At 48.3% G+C, this 24,032-nt stretch overlaps 2 protein-coding genes across 3 annotated transcripts in view; one reads left to right on the forward strand and one right to left on the reverse strand.

Annotated features, from left to right (window-relative positions):
* The window catches only part of LOC118096134 (WD repeat- and FYVE domain-containing protein 4), a 158,507-nt gene that overhangs the window by 105,282 nt on the left and 29,193 nt on the right, over positions 1-24,032 (forward strand). For both annotated transcript variants that reach the window (XR_015949956.1, XM_060275113.2), the window contains exons 41-44: positions 17,100-17,142; positions 20,239-20,358; positions 21,229-21,346; positions 23,196-23,305. Coding sequence is in view for 1 of the 2 variants with exons in the window: in XM_060275113.2 (XP_060131096.2) it covers positions 17,100-17,142; positions 20,239-20,358; positions 21,229-21,346; positions 23,196-23,305 (391 nt within the window). In the remaining variant the exon portion in view is untranslated. The remainder of the gene's footprint in view (positions 1-17,099; positions 17,143-20,238; positions 20,359-21,228; positions 21,347-23,195; positions 23,306-24,032) is intronic.
* On the reverse strand, positions 5,214-14,977 carry LRRC18 (leucine rich repeat containing 18). Its single transcript, XM_060275124.2, has 2 exons — positions 14,874-14,977; positions 5,214-7,655 (listed from the first exon to the last, which is right to left on the reverse strand). The coding sequence occupies exon 2, from the start codon at positions 7,561-7,563 to the stop codon at positions 6,796-6,798; it is 768 nt and encodes a 255-aa protein (XP_060131107.1). The 5' UTR covers positions 7,564-7,655; positions 14,874-14,977; the 3' UTR covers positions 5,214-6,795.

The raw sequence follows: 24,032 nt of genomic DNA on the forward strand, positions 1-24,032 counted from the left end.
GTGTTTAAAACATTCCCAGTCTTCTTCACGCTCATTAACTGTACATATTCCTTGATTCACCCAAAGATCTCAGGTTAATCCTCATAGAGCAGAACATACACCAGGAGGTTTAGTCTGGTCAGAATTGAGAATGCACTTCCAGAATCAACGCTAAATTTCTGGGAAACGAGCCACCGTAGCCACTAGAGGGCTGTGGAAATTGGTCTCCTGGGCTTTTTAGACTCGTCTACCCATGTTCTATCTGAAACCAAAGGGGCGCATGGGTTGCCAGATGCATATCCCCCCCCAGCTCTCCTACCCCACTGTTTAGTTGGAGCTTGTTGGGGTCCTCTCTGCTTGTCTCATAGACCAACTTATTTTCTAAATTGTTGATGCTGGAGAACGAGATCAGTTGAATTGCCTGACTGCTGTAATACACCTGACTTTGTTCGTTCTGAACATAGAAACGCCAAAGTTCCATTATACATGCACCGAGGCCATAAAAAAGCTGATAGAAATGTCAACATTCAAAATCGGGTGGTCAGCATATGCAGCGATCAGTAGGCCAAGCGCAACTCTTTACTGGCATGAGGAAGGAAGGCAGTCTCGTAAGCAGTTAATAACTGATACTGCATTTAAGGTTCATTTAAAACAACAACAACAAGAGTTGCCACCCAAGTTTGGCCTGAAGCAAAATTGAAAATGAGTTTGACATTCCTCCTTAAACAAAATATCCGCACATACCTCATCAAGCACTTTAATATAATATACAGTGGTACCTTGGAAGTCAAACTGTTATGTACTGAGCTGAATCCTAGAACAATAGGATTCAGAATCAGCGGGAGCTACCCAATCCAACTCCAGGTGGAAGTGAATCCGCAACCTGATTGGCCTGCTGGAGCAGCCAATCAGGCGGCTGGCAGAAGTGAATCTGCTACCTGATTGGCCTGTAGGAGCAGCCAATCAGGCTGCAGGCAAAAGTCAATCCACAATATAATTGGCCCACAGGTGTAGCCCTGAAGTAGCCAATCACGCAAGGCCCATTGTGTAAATAATGTATATAAGCAGATGGTTTTGGGAAAAGAGCCATTCGTCTTCTCTTCTCCTCCTTGATGACTATGAGCTGAATAAAGAGCATGAAATTCACTCTTGACTCCGAGTATATTTCACTGGCGACGAAGGTGGGATCCTGCTGAGCTGACCGCCACCACGCACTGCACCGCAGCACCGCCACCTGCTGCACCGCTGCATCGCACCGTGCATCCAGGCTTCAGCTCCAGGACCCAAGGAACCCAGAATGGCAACCGACAGCAGCTTCTCGCCATTCAAACCAGCATCAGGAGACTGGGAAGGGTACGCCGCCCGTTTCAACTTCCTCCTGCAAGCGAAAGAAGTCACCAACGATGCCATGAAGAGGGCGACATTCTTCAGCGTCTGTGGAGAGGAGACGTTTGAAATCGCCCGGGCTCTCCTTGCACCTAGAGATGTCGCTACCGTCTCTTACAAAACAATAATGGAACGGCTGAAGGAGCACTTCTCACCACAGCCCTCGGTGGTAGCTTGCCGAAATGCCTTCTACGCAAAACGGCAAGCCCCGGGGGAAACCATAACTGGGTTTGTGACCTCCCTCCGCCAAGCCGCCCGGTTATGCAACTTCTCAGAATTGGAGAACATGCTTCGTGACCGCCTCGTCGGTGGCCTGAGGGACGAGATGTTGCAACGACGCCTCTACGCCAAAAAAGACCTCACGTTCCAGATTGCTCTGGAGGAAGCCCTGGCAACCGAAGCCGCCGAGAGGTCAACGCAAGAGGCACGACCGGCCCCGCCATCCCAACCGAGGGTCTACCACGAAGACCTCACCGACGAATCCGAATCTGACAGGGAGGAAGTACACCGAGTACAGCAGCGCACTCAAGCAGCACACACACCACAGCAGCCTCGACGAGAAGGAGGGAACTGTGCAAGCTGCGGGGAGAACCACGAGAGGAGGACCTGTCGTTTCCGTAACGCAGAGTGCAGGCAGTGCAGAAAATTGGGACACATCGCCCGGGTGTGTCGGGCTCGACTCACCCGTCGACAAGCATCAGATGACCGACCCAGGAGCCCCAGGTCACACGGCACCATGCACCAAGGCAACTCGACGGAGATCACGGACTACCAGGTATTCCAGTTGCCCCATCCCAGCACAGAGAAAATTTATATAGAGGTACAGATAGAGGGAGCCCCATGCCGCATGGAGCTGGACACGGGTTCAACTCTATCCATAATCTCGGCCCGAACATTAAGGGAACTGTGCCCTAATGGGGGTCCCAAACTAAGGCCGGCCCCATTCACCCTCCGGGACTTCCAGAAACGTAAGGTCCCTACTATGGGGGTGGGGACCTTCAGGGTGCAATATCGAGGGCGAAAGCAACAATTGGACTTGCTGGTAGTTAAGGGCCCCTACGTTAGCTTACTGGGACTGGCATGGTTTGGACCTCTGGGGCTAGCCGTTACCGGGGTGAACCGCACTAGCTTACAAGTGGACGTGGACGCCATATGCAAAGAGTTTCCAGGGGTTTTCGATGGGGCATTGGGACGATATACAGGACCCCCCATTGCCCTACAGCTAGACCCCGCTGTACGACCCATCAGGCACAAGGCCCGCCGGGTCCCGTTCGCCCTGAAACCCCGCATAGACGAGGAATTGGACCGGCTCGTGGAGCAAGGAGTGCTGGAGCCGGTGCCCAACGCCCCCTGGGAAACTCCAATTGTCACACCCGTCAAGCCTAACGGTTCGGTCCGCATCTGTGCAGACTACAAATGCACCATAAACAAGGCTCTCACGGCCCATGCATACCCAGTGCCAGTGGTCAGCCATGTCCTCGCCACCCTGGCTGGGTCAAAAATCTTTGGCAAACTGGACTTGGCCCAAGCGTATCAACAGTTGCCTGTGGACGAAGCCACAGCAGAGGCTCAGACGATTGTGACGCACAGAGGGGCATTCAGAGTAAAGCGGCTGCAATTTGGCGTTAGCGTGGCACCAGGCATATTCCAGAATCTAATGGACTCTCTCCTTAAAGGGATTCCTGGTGTCACCCCCTTCTTCGATGATGTACTGATCGCCGGGCCCACACCAGAGGAATTTGAGGACCGCCTCCGCTCCGTCCTGCACCGTTTCCAGACGGCGGGCCTCAAGGTGAAGCGGGAAAAGTGTTTACTGGGAGTGCCGCAGGTGGACTTTCTGGGATTTAAGGTGGACGCAGAAGGGGTCCATCCAACCGGTGACAAGGTACGGGCCATTTGTGAGGCCCCAGCGCCCAAGAGCAAGCCCGAACTTCAGTCATTCTTGGGACTATTGAACTTTTACCATGCCTTCCTTCCCCATAAGGCAGCGGTAGCGGAGCCCCTACACAGACTCCTAGATAAAAGGGCCCCTTGGGTGTGGGGCCAGCGACAAAGGGCCGCATTCCAGGCAGTCAAGGACTTGCTCGTCTCAAACTCGGTCTTGGCACACTTCGACGAGAGGCTGCCAGTGGTGCTGGCATGCGACGCCTCTCCCTATGGCATCGGCGCTGTCCTGGGACACCAACTCCCGGATGGAAGAGAGGTGCCGGTGGCATACTTCTCCCAGACGCTTGCTGCAGCCGAACGAAACTACTCACAGATTGACAAGGAGGGTCTGGCAATCGTGAAGGGCGTAAAAAAATTCCATGATTTCTTGTACGGGCGGCCCTCCGGACATTTGTGGCCCAGGACCCAGTGTATGCAAAGAATTTTGGGGCAGGCCCAGCATGGGTACCCGCCACAGTCACCAAGGTGACCGGTCCCGTGTCGTACGAGGTACTAACGGAAGGGGGGCAATGTTGGCGCCGCCACTGCGACCAGATACGGCGACGATTCCCAGGAGGAACCCGGGAGGAGAGCGGGACAGAGGGGTCCCAAGGGGACAGCAGGGCAGTGAGGCCTGTAGAGCGAGAGGGGTGGGCAGAGGAAGCAGAAGCAGTAGGCACAGAGGGGCGCCCCGAGGCTGGAAGGACACCGGAACCAGAGCTACAACCTAGTGGTTCAGTGGCGCCAGACCAGACAGCCCCGGCACAGCCAGCAGCCTCGGAACACGAGCCAGAACCAGAACCCCTGACCAAGGAACACCCCAGGCCACAACGCACACGGAGGCGGCCAGCAGACCTTGGGGACTACGAATGCAACTTCCCGGGCAGGACTGGAACTTAGAGGGGAGGGGTGTTATGTACTGAGCTGAATCCTAGAACAATAGGATTCAGAATCAGCGGGAGCTACCCAATCCAACTCCAGGTGGAAGTGAATCCGCAACCTGATTGGCCTGCTGGAGCAGCCAATCAGGCGGCTGGCAGAAGTGAATCTGCTACCTGATTGGCCTGTAGGAGCAGCCAATCAGGCTGCAGGCAAAAGTCAATCCACAATATAATTGGCCCACAGGTGTAGCCCTGAAGTAGCCAATCACGCAAGGCCCATTGTGTAAATAATGTATATAAGCAGATGGTTTTGGGAAAAGAGCCATTCGTCTTCTCTTCTCCTCCTTGATGACTATGAGCTGAATAAAGAGCATGAAATTCACTCTTGACTCCGAGTATATTTCACAAACAGAATCCATTCCAGAAGTCTGTGTGACTTTCATAACGTTCGGAAACCAAGGCGTGGCTTCCGATTGGCTGCAGGAAGCTCCCGCAGCCAATCGGAAGCCGTGGAAGTTGCATTGGAAGTTCGGGTTCCAAAGAACGTTCACAAACCGGAACACTCCCTTTTGGGTTTGTGGCGTTCGGGAGCCGAAACGTTCAACTCACAAGACGTTCGGGATCTAAGGTACGACTGTAGTTTTGACTTCTTATGCTCTTTGCAAAACAGGAAGTGTGGGAAAATATTTCAGTGAAGCTTATGCCTTAAAACCATAGGCTCTGTGCACATTGCCAGCTTAAAAGTCAGCGAGGTTGTCTCCCCTGCTGCGTTTTGAATTAGACTTGTGCATTGTACAGTTGGCCGTATTCCTAAACTGCCCCCTGTCAGTAGGTGGAGAAAGGGGCCTGGGTGTCTCCACAGGGCTTAGGTTTTCAAACTGGGTTGAAGCTGATCTGGGGGAAATGCAACAAAACACAGTATTTCTAAAAAGAAAAAAGAAAAAAAATACAGGAGAGATGTGGACTGCCGTACATATGCATCTTCACAAACCAGCCATAGGAGCGCGGTGAATTCAGAACAAACAGGAGTGCGTTCACAGCTTTCATTCCCCAATTCTTTTTAATTGTTCGGCAGAGCATTGCTTCTCCCAAGGCAGCTATCAACATGTTAAAAACAATACATGACGTCGCAAATCACAGTACAATTTGAAAACGTCACCCAAAGCACAATAATACATTAATTAATTGTTATTTTTACAGAACCAAGCATACCCAGTTTTGCCTTTCCCTTCCTTTTAAACGAACCCAAGGTTAGTTACCGTATTGACTCGAGTCTAATGCGCCATTGAATCTAATGCGCGCACCTCACTTTTCAACACCTTGAAACCAAAGGAGTATTTGCTGGCAAATGTAAACGCGCCGTTGAATGTAATGCACACCCTGATTTTCGCAATGTAATTTGGCCAAAAAAATAGGTGTGCGTTAGACTCGAGTAAATATGGCATAAACGTTAACTTTGCAGAAACAAGGGCATTCTAAACTGGTGTTTATTCTGTGGCCAGAGTGCTTAGCTTGGGTGCAGAAAGCCCTACAATGTTCACAGAATGGCCTTGAACAAGTCACTATAGTCTTTTTTTTTCTTTTAAGGTGACTTGTACCCATTGCATGGTAGGGTTCACTGTGTGTAAGCCAATGATGGGTGTTCTTTACCTTGCAACAAACAAGAGGGGGGACCCAGAGCACAGGTTATCAGACGTACACGTCAGACTCTACATGCCTGCATGCTGCTATATGTTAAATGCAAAAGATTTATGGTTTGGGCAAATGAGTTATTTCGAGGGATCCTGCATTTGGACAATGGCCATGTGCCTTTTTTGCGTGTGTGCTGTTGCTCAATCAAGGCCGGCGATCCACAATTTGGGGCTGGTTTTGGTTGCCAGGACAAAATCCGCTGCTCTTTCTCTTCTTGAACTTCCCCTGCGCCTGCCCCCCGAGATCGGGGGCAATCCTCTACTCCCCGTCCCCTATTTGCAGCTTGGTTTGGTCATGGGTGGCGAGGCACTGCCCACACCTCTGCTGCCAGGTACCCAAACAGCCACCCTCTCCAGAACTAGAGAAATAGGTTGGCTTATTTGGGGGGCTGAGTAGGAAAGTATTGAGGCTCCACCACCCAAACACAAAACATCAATCCTCACTGTTCCTCTCTCTAAGCTAAAAGGGAAGATTGGGTTTTGCTTTAGCAGTGGACAGGCAAGCACTTGGAGTACCTCTTCCACCCAGTGACCAAACAGTCCCACCCCTCTTCTTCTGGGGGGGGGCGCAAGGGTCTTCTCCATAGTAGTGCTGAATATCTGAAGCTCAGCGCAACTGTGGTGACGATCCCTGCGCATTCCTCTAGCCCCAAACTGAAGAGCTCTAGCCATGGGTGAGAGTGGCCAGCAGGTTTATAGATCACCGATCAGGGCTCCAAGCCTGGCAATATGTGTACAGTATATTGTTTTCTGTTTGGTGGAGTGACACAAACAGAGGAGTGACACTCTTTTAGTGGGTGCAGAGCTATGTGATCAAGAGCACTTTTATTGCTTGGGGACAGATTACAACGATTGGATGCAAAGGTGCCATACTGTGCCTTGCCTCTACCTCGCTATTGGCCATGCATCCATCTGTGATGGTTGTAGCCCATTCACCTCCAATTTTCCTGGTTCTCCTTTGCCGTAGAATTGGGCGTCATGAGGCTCGAAAAGTCTGGCTTCCTGAGAGGGGTAGGCGGAGTATTCTTCAGTTTGTTCAGCTTGTCCCTCTCTTCTTGACACTTCCTCAAGCATGGGTAGCAAAGATCTTTTTCTTCCACCACGTAGAGTGTCTCGAGGCGCTTAATGTGGTCAATGTAGAGTTCCTCTTCTGTGGGCCCAGGAAAGGGATTCCGCTTGGAATTCAACTTCTTGAGTTTGGGGAGCTTTGCAATGCTGTTTGGGATGCTCTTCAGTAAATTGTCAAATACTCCAACTTCCTGGAGCTCCTTCAGTTGCCCCAGAGTGGTTGGGAGGTTGTCGATGTGGTTTAGGCCAAGATTGAGATTACGCAAGAGCTTGAGCTGGTTCAGCTCCATGGGCAAGCTCCGGGCCGTTAGCTTGTTGTTGGAAAGGTTCAGGAAAATGAGACTCTGTAGGTTCCCTATTGTTTCTGGCAGCTTCTCAATCTGGTTGCTGTGCAAGTCCAGCCAGCGCAGGTTCGTGAACTTCTCAATTGAGTCTGGGATCTTCTTGAGCATGTTTCTGCTGAGGTCCAGTTCGTCCACATCGTTCAACTTCAAGATGCACCTGGGGAAAGTGGTGATGCCCATCTTGCTCAGATCAAGGCGGCGTTTCCCATCAAATGTGATCTTGATGCAGGTCTTGGCAACTTTCAAGGTGACCTTTTTCCCCTTGGGGTTTTTCCCCCCCTTAGCCATTCCCAGCGAGAAGAGTGCGGCGCAGATGAGATGAATTAAAAGGAGTCCAAGGAAAGTGTCCCAGTGAGATCTGCTGCTGCTTATTGTTGAACCTGAATTAAAAACACATACATATATAACTGTTAAATCTATACAGGTCACTCCTTTTTGCTGGGCAGGGTTCTCTTATTAAAATACTCTTAATACAGAATGACGTAAGGGACCCAGGTGGCGCTGTGGGTTAAACCACAGAGTCTAGGGCTTGATCAGAAGGTCGGTGGTTCGAATCCCTGCGACAGGGTGAGCTTCCATTGTTCGGTCCCAGCTCCTGCCCACCTAGCAGTTCGAAAGCACATCAAAGTGCAAGTAGATAAATAGGGACCGCTCCGGCGGGAAGGTAAACTGTGTTTCCGTGCGCTGCTCTGGTTCACCAGAAGCAGCTTTGTCATGCTGGCCACATGACCCGGAAGCTGTCTGCGGACAAACGCCGGCTCCCTCGGCCTATAGAGCGAGATGAGCGCCGCAACCCCAGAGTCGGACACGACTGGACCTGATGGTCAGGGGCCCCTTTACCTTTTAATACAGAATGACAGAAAGCTTCTTCCCCGTGCGCCAGGTGTGCAAGCTTGCATGAGCTGCAAGGGCAGCTGGAGGAGCAGCCTCAAGAAGCCTCTGGCTCATGAGGAGACCCTCCCCAGAGCCTGAAGGGGACGTCATCTTCATCCTGCTGCTGGAGGGGCGGCAGGGCTTCCTCAGCTAATGCTCAAGGAAGCAGCTGTGGCGGCTGCGCTACCCCGGACGTCAGCTGTTAGGCGAGGAGGCTGAGCAGCTCAACAAAGACAAGATGAGTTTGGCCCCCAAAGCTCAGTGGTTCAGCCTGTGCCCCTAGATTTTCAGTTGAGTCAGGACAGTCAGGTACAGTACTCTTCTTCAGTACCGATCCAAGGCCAATAAATTTAGTTGCTGGAGGAAACCACTGAAAATTAACTATCAAGCCGGTTTCCTTCCATGCACACATAGGGAGAGTCCCATGAATGCTTTCCCCTTAGTTCTCTACAAAGAAAGTTTCAAAACAAACAAACACATGCACACATAGAGAGATACACAAATTGCTTTCCAGTATGCATTATCTACATATTCATTGACATACAATTACAACTGCCCAACAGCTCCCTCATTGGCTTTCTTTTATCTGAAGTGCCGTTTGTCGGTTTTGTGCACGTTTAGGTTGCTTGTTGCTTGCTGCAGCTTGCATGTCCAAAGGCTGCAAGTCTCCCTATGTTTACCCAGCAGCAAGTTCCAGTGGATTCCCTGGGACTTACTCCCAGGCAAGTGGGAGAGTATGGCAGCCTTAACCTGCTTCCTATTTTGAGTTTTGAAAACCAACGCCCCCTAGTGGTGCAGCAACGCAACTGTGTCAGCACATTTTGCAAAGCTAATCAGGGTTTCGATGGAATGCATAATTCATTATTGTTTTCCCATGGAAAGAAGTCGTCTCTTTTGCTCTCTGTAGACTTTGTGTTTTGCTCAGTTAAAGTCCAAGCCTCATCCTCAAAGTAAGGAGGATCATTTGGATTTGACAGCTCTCTCTCTCTTTTTAACCATCCATCCTTTTTATTTAAAAAGTGTTCTTGCCCCTTTCCTGTCCTCCCTGCGTGATGCCTGAGTGAGGGAAACAGGACAGAATGAACTGTGAAATCAGGGTTGTGAGAAAGGATGGAATAGAACAAAATACCCCCCCCCAAAAAAATCTCCCTCCCTGCTCTCCTCTCTCTTTCCTTCCAACCAACCGCACAATGCATATGACAACAGTGTGTCATACTGAATGTAAACAGACTCTATGAATTGAAAGTGGAGACAATATTTGTGTTTTTCTTAGTTTGCTTGTTACACAAGAAAAACCTTTAATAAACTAATTAAAAACCAAAGAAAGGCAGGCTAACCCCAGGTAAAGGTAAAGGTAAAGGGACCCCTGAATGTTACGTCCAGTCGCAGATGACTCTGGGGTTGCAGCGCTCATCTTGATTTACTGGCTGAGGGAGCCAGCGTTTGTCCCCTGACAGTTTTCCCGGGTCATGTGGCCAGCATGACTAAGCCACTTCTGGCGAAACCAGAGCAGCGCACAGAAATGCCATTTACCTTCCCGCCAGAGCGGTACCTATTTATCTACTTGCACTTTGGCATGCTTTCGAACTGCTAGGTTGGCAGGAGCTGGGACCGAACAACAGGAGCTCACTCTGTCACGGGGATTCAAACTGCAGCCCTTCTGATCGGCAAGCCCTAGGCTCAGTGGTTTAACCACAGCGCCATCTGGGTCCCTAACCCACTTATATGGCAGTAAACACTCCAGAATTCAATGTGGCTTACTTCTTCATAGACCATGGTTAGGATTGCAGCATAGATGGTTTTGTGATGGGCTGTTATGTGACAAGCCACTTTATTAATTTTTATATTTAAAGGTGGCACTATACTCTTAGTTGGTTTTGCTGCGAAAGACCAACTGGGCTGCCCCTCTGGAAATCCATTAGCTTTGAGAGGAAATGCACAAGGAAGGCAATCAATTTGTAAATATCTGTTGATTGCTGAGGTAGGCATATCGATTGTGCCGGACGGTGCGCTTAAAAAAGAATCGGTATATTTCCGTATCAGTGGACCAACAGAAGAAAGACTAGCGCAAGCTAAACCAGTTGCAGCAGAATGCAAAATGAAAGTGAAAAGTGCCAATGAAATGAAAGGATGAAAATGTCAATGAGTGAGGCACATCCCTAGATAGACTGCAAGAAAATGCAGTACAGTTGACTCGCAACTTGTACATGTTTAACCTGCGCAAGTGCAATTTTATGCGCTTGGCAGCTGGACAGCTGCGATTGCACGAATTAGACTCCCGCAAAGTGGAGAGCTTCCTGCGCTCTGGAAAGGTTGAGACATCTGGGGCCATCCGAAATCTTGCAAATGACTCCAGAGCCTGCATGAGTCCTTCCCAGAGCCTGGTAAGCAAGGCAGAGACCTTCAAAGCTCTCCACCTTGCATAAGAGGAAAGAGCCATTTGGTGCACTCTGGAAAGGAAGGGTTGGTCACATGGGACATTTCCGGGGTTGCTCTGGCTAGACGTGATTTTGGCTTTACACGCAATCCCCGGAACCTAACCCCCATGCATGTTGCGAGTTGTCCGTACTTTCCGGAAATAGTTTTTTGCCACTTTTTGTAGGTACTTGCAGGTTCCACTTGGCTGAGCCCCAGCTGAAACGAAATCTCCAGCATTTAATTGTGAAGAGTCAAATCACCGTTTTGATGAATGATTGTTTGAGAAAGAATATAGATTTGTCTACAACACTCCTCTCCATTAGAAAGGTTTCATTACAAGCCCTTCAGGCTTTTTGACTACTCATTAATCATGTGCAAGTACATAGACGCAGAGATCAGATGGGAGATAATGCATTTCAGCTCATTTCAATAACATACTGCGGCCCTTAACAATTGCTGCCAGGATCCCACATTCGCCGAAACGCTTAGCTTTCTCCAAAATAAAATAATGGCAGGGAACCATCTTGGCTCTGAATACAGATCCATCTGGCCTTTCAGTAAGCCTCTACCCCTGGAAGAGACTTCTCAAATCTTTTTGTACAATCGCACCTCCTGAAAACCGTATTCACTCTATCATGGTCTTCGTATCACTTTTTTATTTAGTCCAAGTTAGTAAGATGGTCTGGAGAACGAGAACATGGTCTCCCCTAAAGAACAGCATCCAGATAAAGCCAGCTTTGGCCGGATTAACAGCCGTGATGCTATTATCAGGATTGGGATTCAGGTTACCGAAATGATTTTTTATGTTTGGGGGGGGGGGAGTTAGAAAATAATTTAAGAAGTCTTAACCGGAGCCAGGTAGGAAAGTACTGGTGTATTTTGCAAGCACAGCTGCATTGCTGACTGTCACCCGAAGTATCCCCTCCAAGGTTTGTTAAGATCTTTCCAATGAAAATAGGTGCTACTCAAATGGGTGGGGTGGGGTGGGGTGGAGGAAATCTTCATATTAGCAGGGGCTTCAATGACCAGGAAGGGGTTCGTATTGAATCCTGTCTATAACGGAGCAGGATTTAACACCCCCACCCCCACCACTAGGGCTGAGCAAAGCCTGGTCTTCAATAGCATGATATATCACCAGCTTAACACTGTGATATCAGGGACCCAGGTGGCGCTGTGGGTTAAACCACTGAGCCTTGGGCCTGCTGATCAGAAGGTCGGCGGTTCGAATCCCTGTGACGGGGTGAGCTCCCGTTGCTCGGTCCCAGCTCCTGCCCACCTAGCAGTTCAAAAGCACATCAAAGTGCAAGTAGATAAATAGGAACCGCTCCGGCGGGAAGGTAAACGGCGTTTCCGTGCGCTGCTCTGGTCTGCCAGAAGCAGCTTTGTCATGCTGGCCACATGACCCGGAAGCTGTACACCGGCTCCCTCAGCCAATAAAGCAAGATGAGCGTGCAACCCCAGAGTTGGTCATGACTGGACCTAATGGTCAGGGGTCCCTTTACCTTTAACACTGTGATATACCTATATATCACAATGTCTGAAATAAGGATGCAACTATGTAGAGGTGAACGATGTAATGTCCTGGTAACTGCTACTACTAAGTGGTATTTGGGGTGTGGATTGCGCTGTGGTCTAAAGCACTGAACCTCTTGGGCTTGCCGATCAGAAGGTTGGCGGTTTGAATCCCCACGACGGGGTGAGCTCCCGTTGCTCTGTCCCAGCTCCTGCCAACTCGAAAGCATGCCAGTGCAAGTAGATAAATAGGTACCAGTGCGGTGGAAAGGTAAATGGCATTTCATGAGCTCTGGCTTCCGTCATGGTGTCCCGTTGCGCCGGAAGCGGTATAGTCATGCTTGCCACATGACCCAGAAAGCTGTCTGTGGACAAACACCGGCTCCCTCGGCCTGAAAGCGAGATGAGCGCCGCAACCCCCATAGTCGCCTTTGACTGGACTTAATCGCCCAGGGGTCCTTTACCTTTTACCTTTACCTTAAGTGGTCTAAAACAGACACATTTTACTTACTTTAACATATTGTTACAACTGTTATGTTATAGTACAGAGCAACAGGGACAGAAGGAATGAGAGAAGCGATGACCGGCTCCACGGTTTCCCCCCAAGTCATGATTTTTTTTACATAGCACAAACACACACATTGTGATTCGCGATATAGCACCATGTCGAATGTTATGAAACTCTTATCCCAATGTGGACTTCAAACTGATGTTGGATGATGGATTGATACATTGCCCAGCCTTACGCACCACTCATCAGCTGATGAGCAAGGAGTTAAATCCTGCTTTGCGCGCCAGTTCTCTGCCAATTGCGGCGCCACAAGTTGATTTGCAGGTGTGCAAGGCTTTGAGAGACTGGAGTTTCTGGGCAGAGAGCAGACCAGACTGGGAAGTTCTGGGACTTGCTTTGTCGAAAGATAAAAGCAGAACCTCTCCGTATTCTGCACCAGACATGCAGGTGGCGTTGCTTGTGTTTATAAGTACAGTCAGACCTCGTGTTGCATCCGCTGCGGGTTGCGTTTCTTTGTGTTACGAATGCGGCAGACCCGGAAGTGTTTACTTCCGAGTTTTGCCGCATGTGCAGAAGTGTTCTGCGTGCTTTGAGCATGCGCAGAAGCACTCTATTGTGCTTTCGCGCATGCACAAAAGTGCCGCTCGGGTTGCGGACTTTTCGGGGTGCAAACAGCCCCCCAGAACGGATCGGGTCCGCAACCCGAGGGACCACTGTACAGTGTTGGGGCGTGACAAGCTGGTGGTAGAATTGGGGCTGCGTGGCACAGATGCACCGCCGTGAGCACCTGATTGTCTCTTGCAGTGTGTCCACACACACCCGACCTCGCCTCTGCTTTTATACTGTCCTGGTAAGGTGGCAGAAACGCTGGTGTCGGCTCCTGCCCTCACCTGGAGCCATCAGGTTTGTGGCTGAGATGAGATCTGAACTGGGAACTCCCAGGTAGATAACAGCTTCTGCTACTAACCTTATACCATTGGGGCTGATGAATTGAAACCGCGGCAGTATTGCAAGTCAGCCAGCGAGCTTGACATCCCCACTAAACACATAATAAATGGCTTTGCTCACATGCCTAATCATTCTTCCCATCCCATTGCATATCCACACACCCCTCCCCCCCCACACCACATTCCCCGCTGAATTCCTTGGGCCCAAATGGATGCTCTCTGTGGCCGCTCAGGCATATTCTGCTTAATTTGAAGGAGAACGTCTGCACATCGTTGAAAAACAAGGGCCCTTTTTCTGCGAAGCCAGCCATGTTGTTTTTCTACTGCAAAGCCAGCTCTCGCTGTTATTTGCAAGTTGCATGGCTCATGCAGACAGAATCTGAGCTTCCCGGGGACCTCTGCACCCTTTGTGTGCATTCTAATGTAAGGATCAGAGTCTTTTGCCTCTCCAAGACACAATGATATTGGGTGCTCAGCTCCCATTTTCTCCCAAAGTTTTGAGGGGCCAGACTTGTCGCTCATTCTGTTATTTTGGGACAGCGTTGTCTTGGGAAGGAAAGGGTTAACCCACCCATCCCTGCGTGACAAGATACAGATAAATGAAGCCCCCCCCCCTATAGTTCGACCCTTGATTGACAGAGACACATATCGAGTCCCTCTGTTAGGGAACATACAAATAGCATATCCTGGCTCACTTGACGGCTTTTTCAGCCCTCCTCCTACATAAATCTAAAGAGATGAATTCAAACTGCTCTGCTTTCTGCTAGCAGGCTGCCTTAAACTAAAGAGAACCTCCATAATTTCACAAAGGCTGTGATGTGCAGATTCTGTTTGGCTCACAGCAGCTTGCTATCGGAGAGCAAAGCAATCGAATTCATCTCTTTAGTTTCATCTAGGAGGAGTGCAGGGAGGGGAAACTTCCTCTTTTACAGCCTTTAAAAAGAAAAAGGGAGAAATGTTCCTGGTATCAAACCCACATAAGATATGCTGTGTAGAGAGTTGATGAAGAGGCTTCATCTGAGCCGCTCGACGGGGTTGCTAAGCTGCTGTATATAAACAGGGGAAGTGTATTAGCTGCACCTTGGGAAACTAAGCAAGTCCACTGAGTGGATCTGGCACTGAACACAAGCTTTTTCTGCTAGCAAGCTTCTCCCACTAATCTCCTTCAAACAATGCGTCCTTATCGTTGCCACTGTTTGGGAGTTAAAAAAACAAACACAAAAAAACCTGGACTGCAAGGGAAATGTCTATCTCTTCGAGATTTCCACAGGATTTACAAGCTCTAAAATCTAAATTCTAAAATAATGTAGGATCTGCATTGGGAGAAGTTGACTTACCCTGTTCCTGGGATATTCTAGCCAGCCCTTGTGATGCCGCCTGTGAAACTTTTGGTTCCTAAGCAACAGGAAATTCCAAGCCCTTGGAGACCATTAGCATATGCCTGCCTGGTTTCCAACATGCCCAGGAGGTCAAAGGCAGCGCCCGAAGGCCCTGGGCTGTGTGAGCAGAACAGGGTTGTGAGGCTCTCTGGCTGATCCCCTTGCCTGGTAGAATTCTGTGGCTGAAGGACGGATCAGGCTGCAACGCAAGGGGCCTCACAGCGCCCGTGAAACCATCGCCCTGTATCTAACCCTGGTGACGTAGTAGCAGGATGCCCGGCAATGAGAGCTTCCAACCAAATACAAAGTTGGGTGCATGGCCGGGCCCTGGCACCCAGCAGGGTGAAGCAACAGACCCTCCAACATTTCTCTGATGAAATTAGGGGTGCCCCATTCCGTAATAATTACTTTATTATTTTATTCCTGGCTCATCTGACTGGCTTGCCCCAGCCACTCTGGGTGGCTTCAAACATATATGAAAACATAATAAAACATTCAAAAGCTTCCCTCTACGTGGCTGCCTTCAGATGTCTTCTAAAAGTTGTAGAGTTACTTATCTCCTTCGTTTGGGGGTTGCATAATTCCATACCCTGCAACATTTCTCTGATGAAATTAAGGACATCCTACTGTACCCAATTTTTTTTTATAAAAAAAGCAATGTGGACTAAGACATACTCTCCAACATTTAATATCAATAAAGCACAGTGCTCACCTCTGATTTCTACTTTTGCGCTCTCTACCTCCTGAAAAAAAAAAACGTTCAGGTGGGAGAGGAAAATGCTCTCTCACCCACAGGGCTGGTCCTACCAGATGCTGTGAAATGGGCGCATAAGCCCCCCAGACGTTCCTCTTTGTTGAAACGCAGTGCTCTGTATGCTATATAACCTGCCTTCCACTTTCTACATTAACCTGCTCAGCATCTGCACATGGAATGGGGACCATAATCTTGTCCTTTGCCTCAGGCGGCAACATGCCTTGGGCTGGCCCTGCTCGCCAGCAATGGTGACTTCCAATACAGGGGTGGGCTTGTCCCATTTCACTTGTGTTGTAACTCTCTTATGGGGAAAAAAAGATTGGTGGTCCCAATCATGTCCAAACTATTGCTATGCAATAATTATTTTAAAAAATAATAATCATAAAATTTATACTTTATTTTTAAAAGTCTCAGAGCGGTTTACAAAAAGGTAAGACAACAGAATCAAGAAAAGTTCACATGTAAAAGCATACTAAAGTTGAAACTTTAATAACAGATTAAAATTACCTCAGCTTTCTAACCATCTGGATAGGCATGTCTAAACAAGAATGTTTTTAGCAAGCACTGAAAAGGGTAATAATAATAATAATAATAATAATAATAATAATAAAAATTCATTTATACCCCGCCCTCCCCAGTCAGAACCAGGCTCAGGGTGGCTCACACCAATAAAATTACAATAAAACATAAAAAGCAATATATTAAAATACAGATTAAAATACAATATTAAAATTTAAAATGCAGCCTCATTTTAAGTAGTCCATGAATCCAAGCCATGAGGGAGGAAAACACAGGGGTCAGACTAAGTCCAACCCAAAGGCCAGGCGGAACAGCTCTGTCTTGCAGGCCCTGCGGAAAGATAACAAATCCCACAGGGCCCTGGTCTCCTGTGAAAGAGCGTTCCACCAAGCTGGGGCCAATACTGAAAAGGCCCTGGCCCTAGTAGAGGGAAGCTCCTGCTGGATCTCAATAGGCAAGGAGTTCCAAAGTGCAAATGCTGCCACAATTAATGAAAAGGGGTATAAATTTAAAAATTTAATTTAATGGGGTATAAATTTAAAAATTTAATTTAATGGGGTATAAATTTAATGGGGTATAAATTTAAAAATAAGTAAGCACAACTAGCTGATAAAATGGTACCTTGGTTCTCAAACTTAATCCGTTCCGGAACAGTTCGAAAACCAAGGCGTGGCTTCCAATTGGCTGCAGGAGCTTCTTGCACTCAATTGGAAGCTGAGTCGGACGTTCGGCTTCCGAAAAACGTTCACAAACCAGAACACTTACTTCTGGGTTTGCTGCGTCCGGGAGCCAATTTGTTCAGCGACTAAGCCGTTTGGGAACCAAGGTTCCACTGTTTGCCACTTTGCCACTACTCCTTTGTCACAGCAGAAATTCTCAACGTGATCTTTTTCCTCTTCCTTTTTTTGCAGGAGAAGTGCTGGAAGGGAGAAGACGATGCTCTTGAAGTGGCAGGTAAAGAAATGGAAATCCCTGGTTTCAAACTAACTTTGAAACCAAGGAGCAGCAAGTCACAGTGCATAAAATAATACAGGTTGAGAAACAGAGACGCACAACTTATAAAATTATTTCTATAAAAAAAATCCCTTAACTCCTCTCTTCCCAGCTGCTTTGGCTCTTCCTAAAGTCGTGGTCTGGGAAAGGCTCCTGGGGCAGAAAGCCTCTCTCCTCACAGTCCTTCCTCTAGAGTAGACACAGCTTCCTTGGGAAAGCTCCTGGGGCTGGAGGGTTGGGGCAAGGAAGGTAGGAGAAGCCATTGCCCAATGGACAGCAGAAAGTCTCTCTTTCAACCCAAGGAAGGTGCTGCAGAGTGCCTCTTTCCTATCAGAATTTGCGTTCGTACCCTGAGGAATTTTTAACCTAAAGAAGGGTTAAGAAGAACATTGAGTTCACCAGTCAGCTATGATTGCAAATCAGTAGCACAGACAGACAGGCACTGATAACTAGGAGCTGATGCAACTGGGCTCCAATAAGGAGCAATTTAACTGACGGAAATCTAATACGGGGCTTGCATGCTGTGATCCAGGGCCATAAGGCACTAAGCTGGAGAGGACCCGTAGCTCTGTGATGAGCAGAAGGTTGTCATTTCAATTCCTGGCATCTGTACTGAGTAGCAGGGCAGGATAAGACCTCTGTTGTTGGAACAGATGGTTCTGAGTTCGATAGACCCGTAGTTCTGACCTAGTATAAAAAAGGTTCCTATGTAGGGGAAGAAATGGAGGCAGTGAGAGATTTTACTTTCTTGGGCTCCTTGATCACTGCAGATGGTGACAGCAGTCACAAAACTAAAAGACGCCTGCTTCTTGGGAGAAAAGCAATGACAAACCTAGACAGCATCTTAAAAAGCAGAGACATCACCTTGCCGACAAAGGTCCGTATAGTTAATGCTATGGTTTTCCCAGTAGTGATGTATGGAAGTGAGAGCTGGACCATAAAGAAGGCTGATCGCCGAAGAATTGATGCTTTTGAATTCTGGTGCTGGAGGAGACTCTTGAGAGTCCCATGGACTGCAAGAAGATCAAACCTATCCATTCTTAAGGAAATCAGCCCTGAGTGCTCACTGGAAGAACAGGTCGTGAAGCTGAGGCTCCAATACTTTGGCCACCTCATGAGAAGAGAAGAATTCTTGGAAAACACCCTGATGTTGGGAAAGATTGAGGGCACAAGGAGAAGGGGACGACAGAGGACGAGATGGTTGGACAGTGTTCTCCAAGCTACGAACATGAGTTTGACCAAACTGCGGGAGGCAGTGCAAGACAGGAGTGCCTGGCGTGCTATGGTCCATGGGGTCACGAAGAGTCGGACACGACTAAACGACTAAACGACAACAACAATGTAGAGAGAAAGTGCTTTGCTCACTTGGCGCAGGATCTCTGTAATGACAGGCAGCACAGGCTCATTTAATTACCTGGAGGCGATTTTAATGACCACAGGCAACCAGGCAAGCAGCTAACCGAAAGTCTGAGCCTCCATGCAAGTGGGTTGGTGTGATTTCATTAGACAGACCTGCGAAATATAAGAACAATTTAACTGCCTGTGATTAAAAAAAACCCAAAACAAAACCACGCCCTTAGGTAAAGCACTTGAACAATATTGGTTGGATATGGTTTTATGAGAATACGTCTAAAGGGCAAAACAAAAGCATTTGAACCTTTTTCGTTTAGAAAAGAAGGCAAGCAAGGAGGAACATGATAAGCCATTTTCCAATTTCTTGGAGTGGGGCTGGAGAAACTTCCCCATCCCCCTCATAACTTGGTAGTTTAATGATGAAACTAACTACTTCTTCTTTTGCGATTTTTTTAAAAAATATTTTATTTTGAAAAAGTAAAAATTACAAATAAATAAGAATAAAACTCTGCACCCCACCACCGAGACCATTCCATTGTAACTGTCCAACCTCCCAAAATGTCAACCTCTTGCGATGGTTTGACCCCTTTCCGTTTTAACAGTACAAATTCCATATCTCCTCAAAATCATTTTGGAGAAACTTTTTTTTTTTTGCCCTTTCTCAATGCACTAGAATTCAGAGCCCTCTAGTGAAATTGCTTGGCAGGAGGCTGGGGGGGGGGGGGAAGGGGGGACACCTAAAAGAAACCAAACCTAAGAGCAAACTTGGAAAATACAAATAACAACTTGGGATAAATAATGTTTAACCGACTGAAAATTCTAAGTTATACCAGCACATAAGACTCCATAAAGCACATTTTATTGCTATGGAAATTAAAAAGCAACCAACCTATAAACCACTTTAAAATAAACATGCACAGACTACTATGTGTGAAACAGGCAATCAGTTATGAGTAACCTCCTTCGCAACACATATTCGTGTATATAATGATCACTGTATACCAGGCATAGGCAAACTCAGCCCTCCAGATGTTTTGGGACTACAATTCCCATCATCCCTGACCATTGTTAGCTAGGGATGATGGGAGTTGTAGTCCCAAAACATCTGGAGGGCCGAGTTTGCCTATGCCTGCCATATACATTTTGACTGTTCCTGACTTCCTTGGTAAGGCTGAGGGTGGACAAAAGAAGCTTCTTCATACCATGCAGAATTGATTTATGGAATTCACTTCTAGGAGGTATTCCGACGGCCACTAACTTACATGGTTGTGTGGGGTTTTTCTTTCATGATTAGGCAAATTGACGGAGCTGTGAGCTACAATAGCTCAATGGAACCTCTCTAAGCAGAGAGTGGGGCTAGCCCAGTGTTCCCCAACCTTGTGCCTCCAGATGTTTTGGGACTACAACTCCCATCATTCCTGACCACTGGTCTTGCTAGCTAGGGATGATGGGAGTTGTAGTCCCAAAACATCTGGAGGCACAAGGTTGGGAAACACTGGGCTAGTAGACCCTCCTGGCAAAGTGAGAGGTCGAGGAAACATAGCGTGTGAGGCCTGTCAGGTAGATCCTCTTTCCAAGGAGGAGCCATATCCAGAACCAGAACCCATTCGTGTTAGCAAATGATACCTTCATTCTCCTAGAGGACGTAACTGTTAAATGGAGATTTTCCATGGGTCAGTAATCCTTGCTTCTGTGTCATGGCAGAGGAGAGAGATCAGCAACTTTGATTACCTCATGTACCTGAACACTCTGGCCGGGCGCACCTACAGCGACCTCATGCAGTACCCAGTGTTCCCATGGGTGCTTGCTGACTATCACTCCCAGGTGAGACTTCATTCTTTCTTCCTTTTAAAAAATTTTTTATTGAAAGTTCAAAAAGTACATAACTATATATGCAAACAAAAAAGAGAAAAAGAGAAACAGAACCCGTGCAGAAGGGGAAACAAAGAGGGCAGGAAGTCCAAAACTGCATATTTTACAAGGTTGTTATTGTACTTCACCTAGATCCTAACCTATTACAGTATTTGTAAGACTGAAATCCAAATATCATTGGATTTGTCCACGGCAAGTCTGCGTTTATATGCAAGTTGTTCATATGTTGCAAATTTATATGGGTCTTCAATCCAGTCGTAGAAGGGAGCCACATTTTTTATTTTTCCAGTTCATCAGTATCAGTCTTTTTGCCTTGGTAAGGGCATGGAGAGTCCACTCCTATTGTCCTTTTGTAAGGTTCCATGTGCTGGGTATATAATTCAAGAGGATAATCTGCTCTGCAAATGTAAGGTTGTTCCGTACAGTTCTGTTGATAGTTTCGGTTACCTTCTGCCAAAAATCTTTCAATATAGGACAATGAAAAAACATACGTTTTAGAGAAGCATTATCCCCATTGCATCTCCAACAGTTAAGATACCTTTTTTAAACAAACGTAATGGGGTCCAGTTTATTCTAAATATTATTTTTTTGTTGTATGAGCCTCAATTTAAGATCCAGAGACACCCTTGTTATAGCAGTTAAAACAGTTTCCCACTGTGTGGTCGAAACTGAGATGAAGGCAAGTCTTTATTCTGCCGAGCCTACCATTCTTTTGTAGGCATTTTGGGTGTATTGCTGTTGGGCTTCTTCGTTGGGGATTAGAGTTTCCCCCTCGCTGTGTTTTCCCTGCGTGAGAAAGATCTATTTGTGTTTACATGCCAGACTCTGGACCTTACCAATCCCAGCACCTTCCGTGACTTCGCCAAGCCCATGGGGGCGCAAACCAGAGAGAGGAAAAGGAAATTTCTCCAGCGTTACGAAGAAGTAGAGAAGAGCGAAGGTATTTGTCCCATTGCTACCCCTGCTTTCTGAGGCTCGGCTCCAGTTGTACTAGTTGTACAAGGAGCTGGTTTGCAGCGAGGTTTGCACCAGCAATAACTAGGCAATAAGTTGTCACGGAGCTGTCAAGGAGCCAGGTCATCCACAGGGCAGGCACACACACAGGAGGCAATTAGCTCTTTATTAACAGAAAATAACAACCCAGCAGAGTCCTCTGGCTCACCTGAATCCAGCTGAGACATTGCCGAAACTGACCACTAGCTTCCCCCTCTAGCCTTTGCTCTGGATCCCTACCAAGTAGATGAAGGCTGCGTCAAGGGGCTGGGCTCCTCCTCTGGGCCTGTCTGGCCCATTCCTCAGCAACGTGCAGGACTCTCCTTGATCGGGGTGTCATCAAGGGGGAGGCAAATCATTACTGGGACTGTCCTGCTGCTGTGTAACAGGGCCAACCTCTGACTCCTCTCTATCTGAGTCTGCGCTTACACTGTGACTCTCAGCCTCCAACCTTGCCCTGGAAGACCCTCCTTCTCCTGACCCTCCCTTGATCACTCAACGCCCCTGCTTCTAGCACCTCCCGGCTCGTCTCTTCAGTGTCCCACCACCAGGGCTGTGTTAACCATAGACGTTAGGGGTACAGGGCAACCGAGCACAAGTCAAAGTGTTGGCGCTAACCTTTAAAGCCCTAAATGGCCTCGGTCCTGTATACCTGAAGGAGCGTCTCCACCCCCATCGTTTAGCCCGGACACTGAGATCCAGCGCCGAAGGCCTACTGGCGGTTCCCTCACTGCGAGAAGCAAAGCTACAGGGAACCAGGCAGAGGGCCTTTTCGGTAGTGGCGCCCACCCTGTGGAACGGCTTCCCATTGGAGGTCAAGGAGACGAGCAACTACCTGACATTTAGAAAACACCTGAAGGCAGCCCTGTTTAGGGAAGTTTCTAATCTGTGATATTTGTTGGAAGCCGCCCAGAGTGGCGGGGAAAACCCAGCCAGGTGGGCGGGGTATAAATAAATAAATAAAATAAAATAAAATAACCGGGCTCTCAGGGGCACCAGGCCGAGAGTCTGAGGTCCGAGAGTTGGAGTCCGGGTTAGAGCCCACCTGTCAGAGCACCACAGCGGGCTTTTCTGCGGGCGGCTCTGCGCCACAAGTTCAGGGGCAAGTGAGTGAGCGAGGAGCTGAGGCAGCCGAGCGGCTCCGCCCTCCTGCGTGCTTGGGGTTGTCGTAGGCCATGGAGAGGCCCAGCCAGAGCACGCTGCCCACCGATTCCTCTGTGCCCTGCCGTGCCCTGCCTGCGTGCCTCGATGGCTGGCCTAGAGCGCGCAGCCTCCCCTAAAAAAAGGTCGACAACTCTGGGCAACCTGGGGGGGGGGGAGTGCCAGTCAGATTTTTGCACTCTGGCGCTGCATATACTTAAGACAGACCTGTCCACCACCAGGATCTAAGTCATCTCCTCCTGTGCCCTCCCTTGGGGGCTCTTGGGCCAGTTCCCAATGTAAATGAAGGATGTTGCAGCTGGCCCTACAACCCCTTCGTCATCCCTAAATGTGGGGTACACTTTGGATCACGGTTCTTCCTCCCGGGTATTTCTTTAAACTTACTGACTTCTGAAATGTGTAGCCCATCTTTCGCTAGCTAGCAGATATTCCCAAGCTTACGAAAGACAAATATATGTGTATTAAAGGGAAGACCTTGGGCTGTCCTGTGCTCAGGCTTATGGCTGCCTTTAGCTCCTAGAGAGCTGGTGCAATTGTGGAGGGTTGGGATCTGGCCAGTCAAGGTATGTTAGGCCTTTGAAAGTTGCATGTGGTAATGGTAGGTTGCAAAACAGCTAATGGATCCACATTTGCAGGTAACCTCTCAGCCCAGTGCCATTACTGCACCCACTACTCGTCGGCAATTATTGTGGCTTCCTACCTGGTTCGCATGGAGCCTTTCAACCAGATCTTCTGCTCGTTGCAGGTAGGCAGGCGACTTCCATGCAGGGCTGGTTGCAGCCAACATTGTGAATAGGATGATCAAATCCTTCACTTAAGCCATCCCAACCCCGCTACGTTGACTGTCCCTTGGCCAACTCTGGCAATTGTGTGTTTGTGGAGGGTTGCCAAGAGTCCCACAGGTGTAGCAAACTGGAAAATCTTGGGGCAAGCTACTGCTGTTGGCATCTGTCTGTCTTGGGAGACAATGAAGGAGTATTCTGTTGAGGCTCAGTTCAAACTGTTGGAAGGTTGCTGTAGCTGTAGAGACGGATATGGGAAGTTTTTATGGTTGATGTTTTTAATATTTTGTGGGGAGCCACCCTGATGGCAGACTTAGTTACAAAGCATATACGGTACATGTGGAGCTATCCCATATGGAGATAATCTCAGTGTCTTCTGTTGGCTGGAAGCAAACAGAGCATCTCTAGCTAAAAGCTGCTCCAATGACGGAGAAAGTCAGAGAGAGAGAGAGAGAGAGAGAGAGCTGCGTGCCTTGTCCCTTTTGTTACCTGGACAGCTAAGGTCACACCCACCTCTAGTCACATGCGAAGGAAGTATGTCCCAGCCAGGAGGAAACAGGAATTTTTGACAGGCTGGACCAAACATTTCCCTGCATGTCCACTCTAGGAGAACAAGGAATGTTGTACTTGACTGCTACTTACGCATCACATCCCATCCTCAGGCAATATAACAGAATTTAACTGAGTTCT

This window comes from Zootoca vivipara, chromosome 5, assembly GCF_965207765.1.
Source record: "Zootoca vivipara chromosome 5, rZooViv2.hap1.1, whole genome shotgun sequence".
Classification (NCBI taxonomy): domain Eukaryota; kingdom Metazoa; phylum Chordata; class Lepidosauria; order Squamata; family Lacertidae; genus Zootoca; species Zootoca vivipara.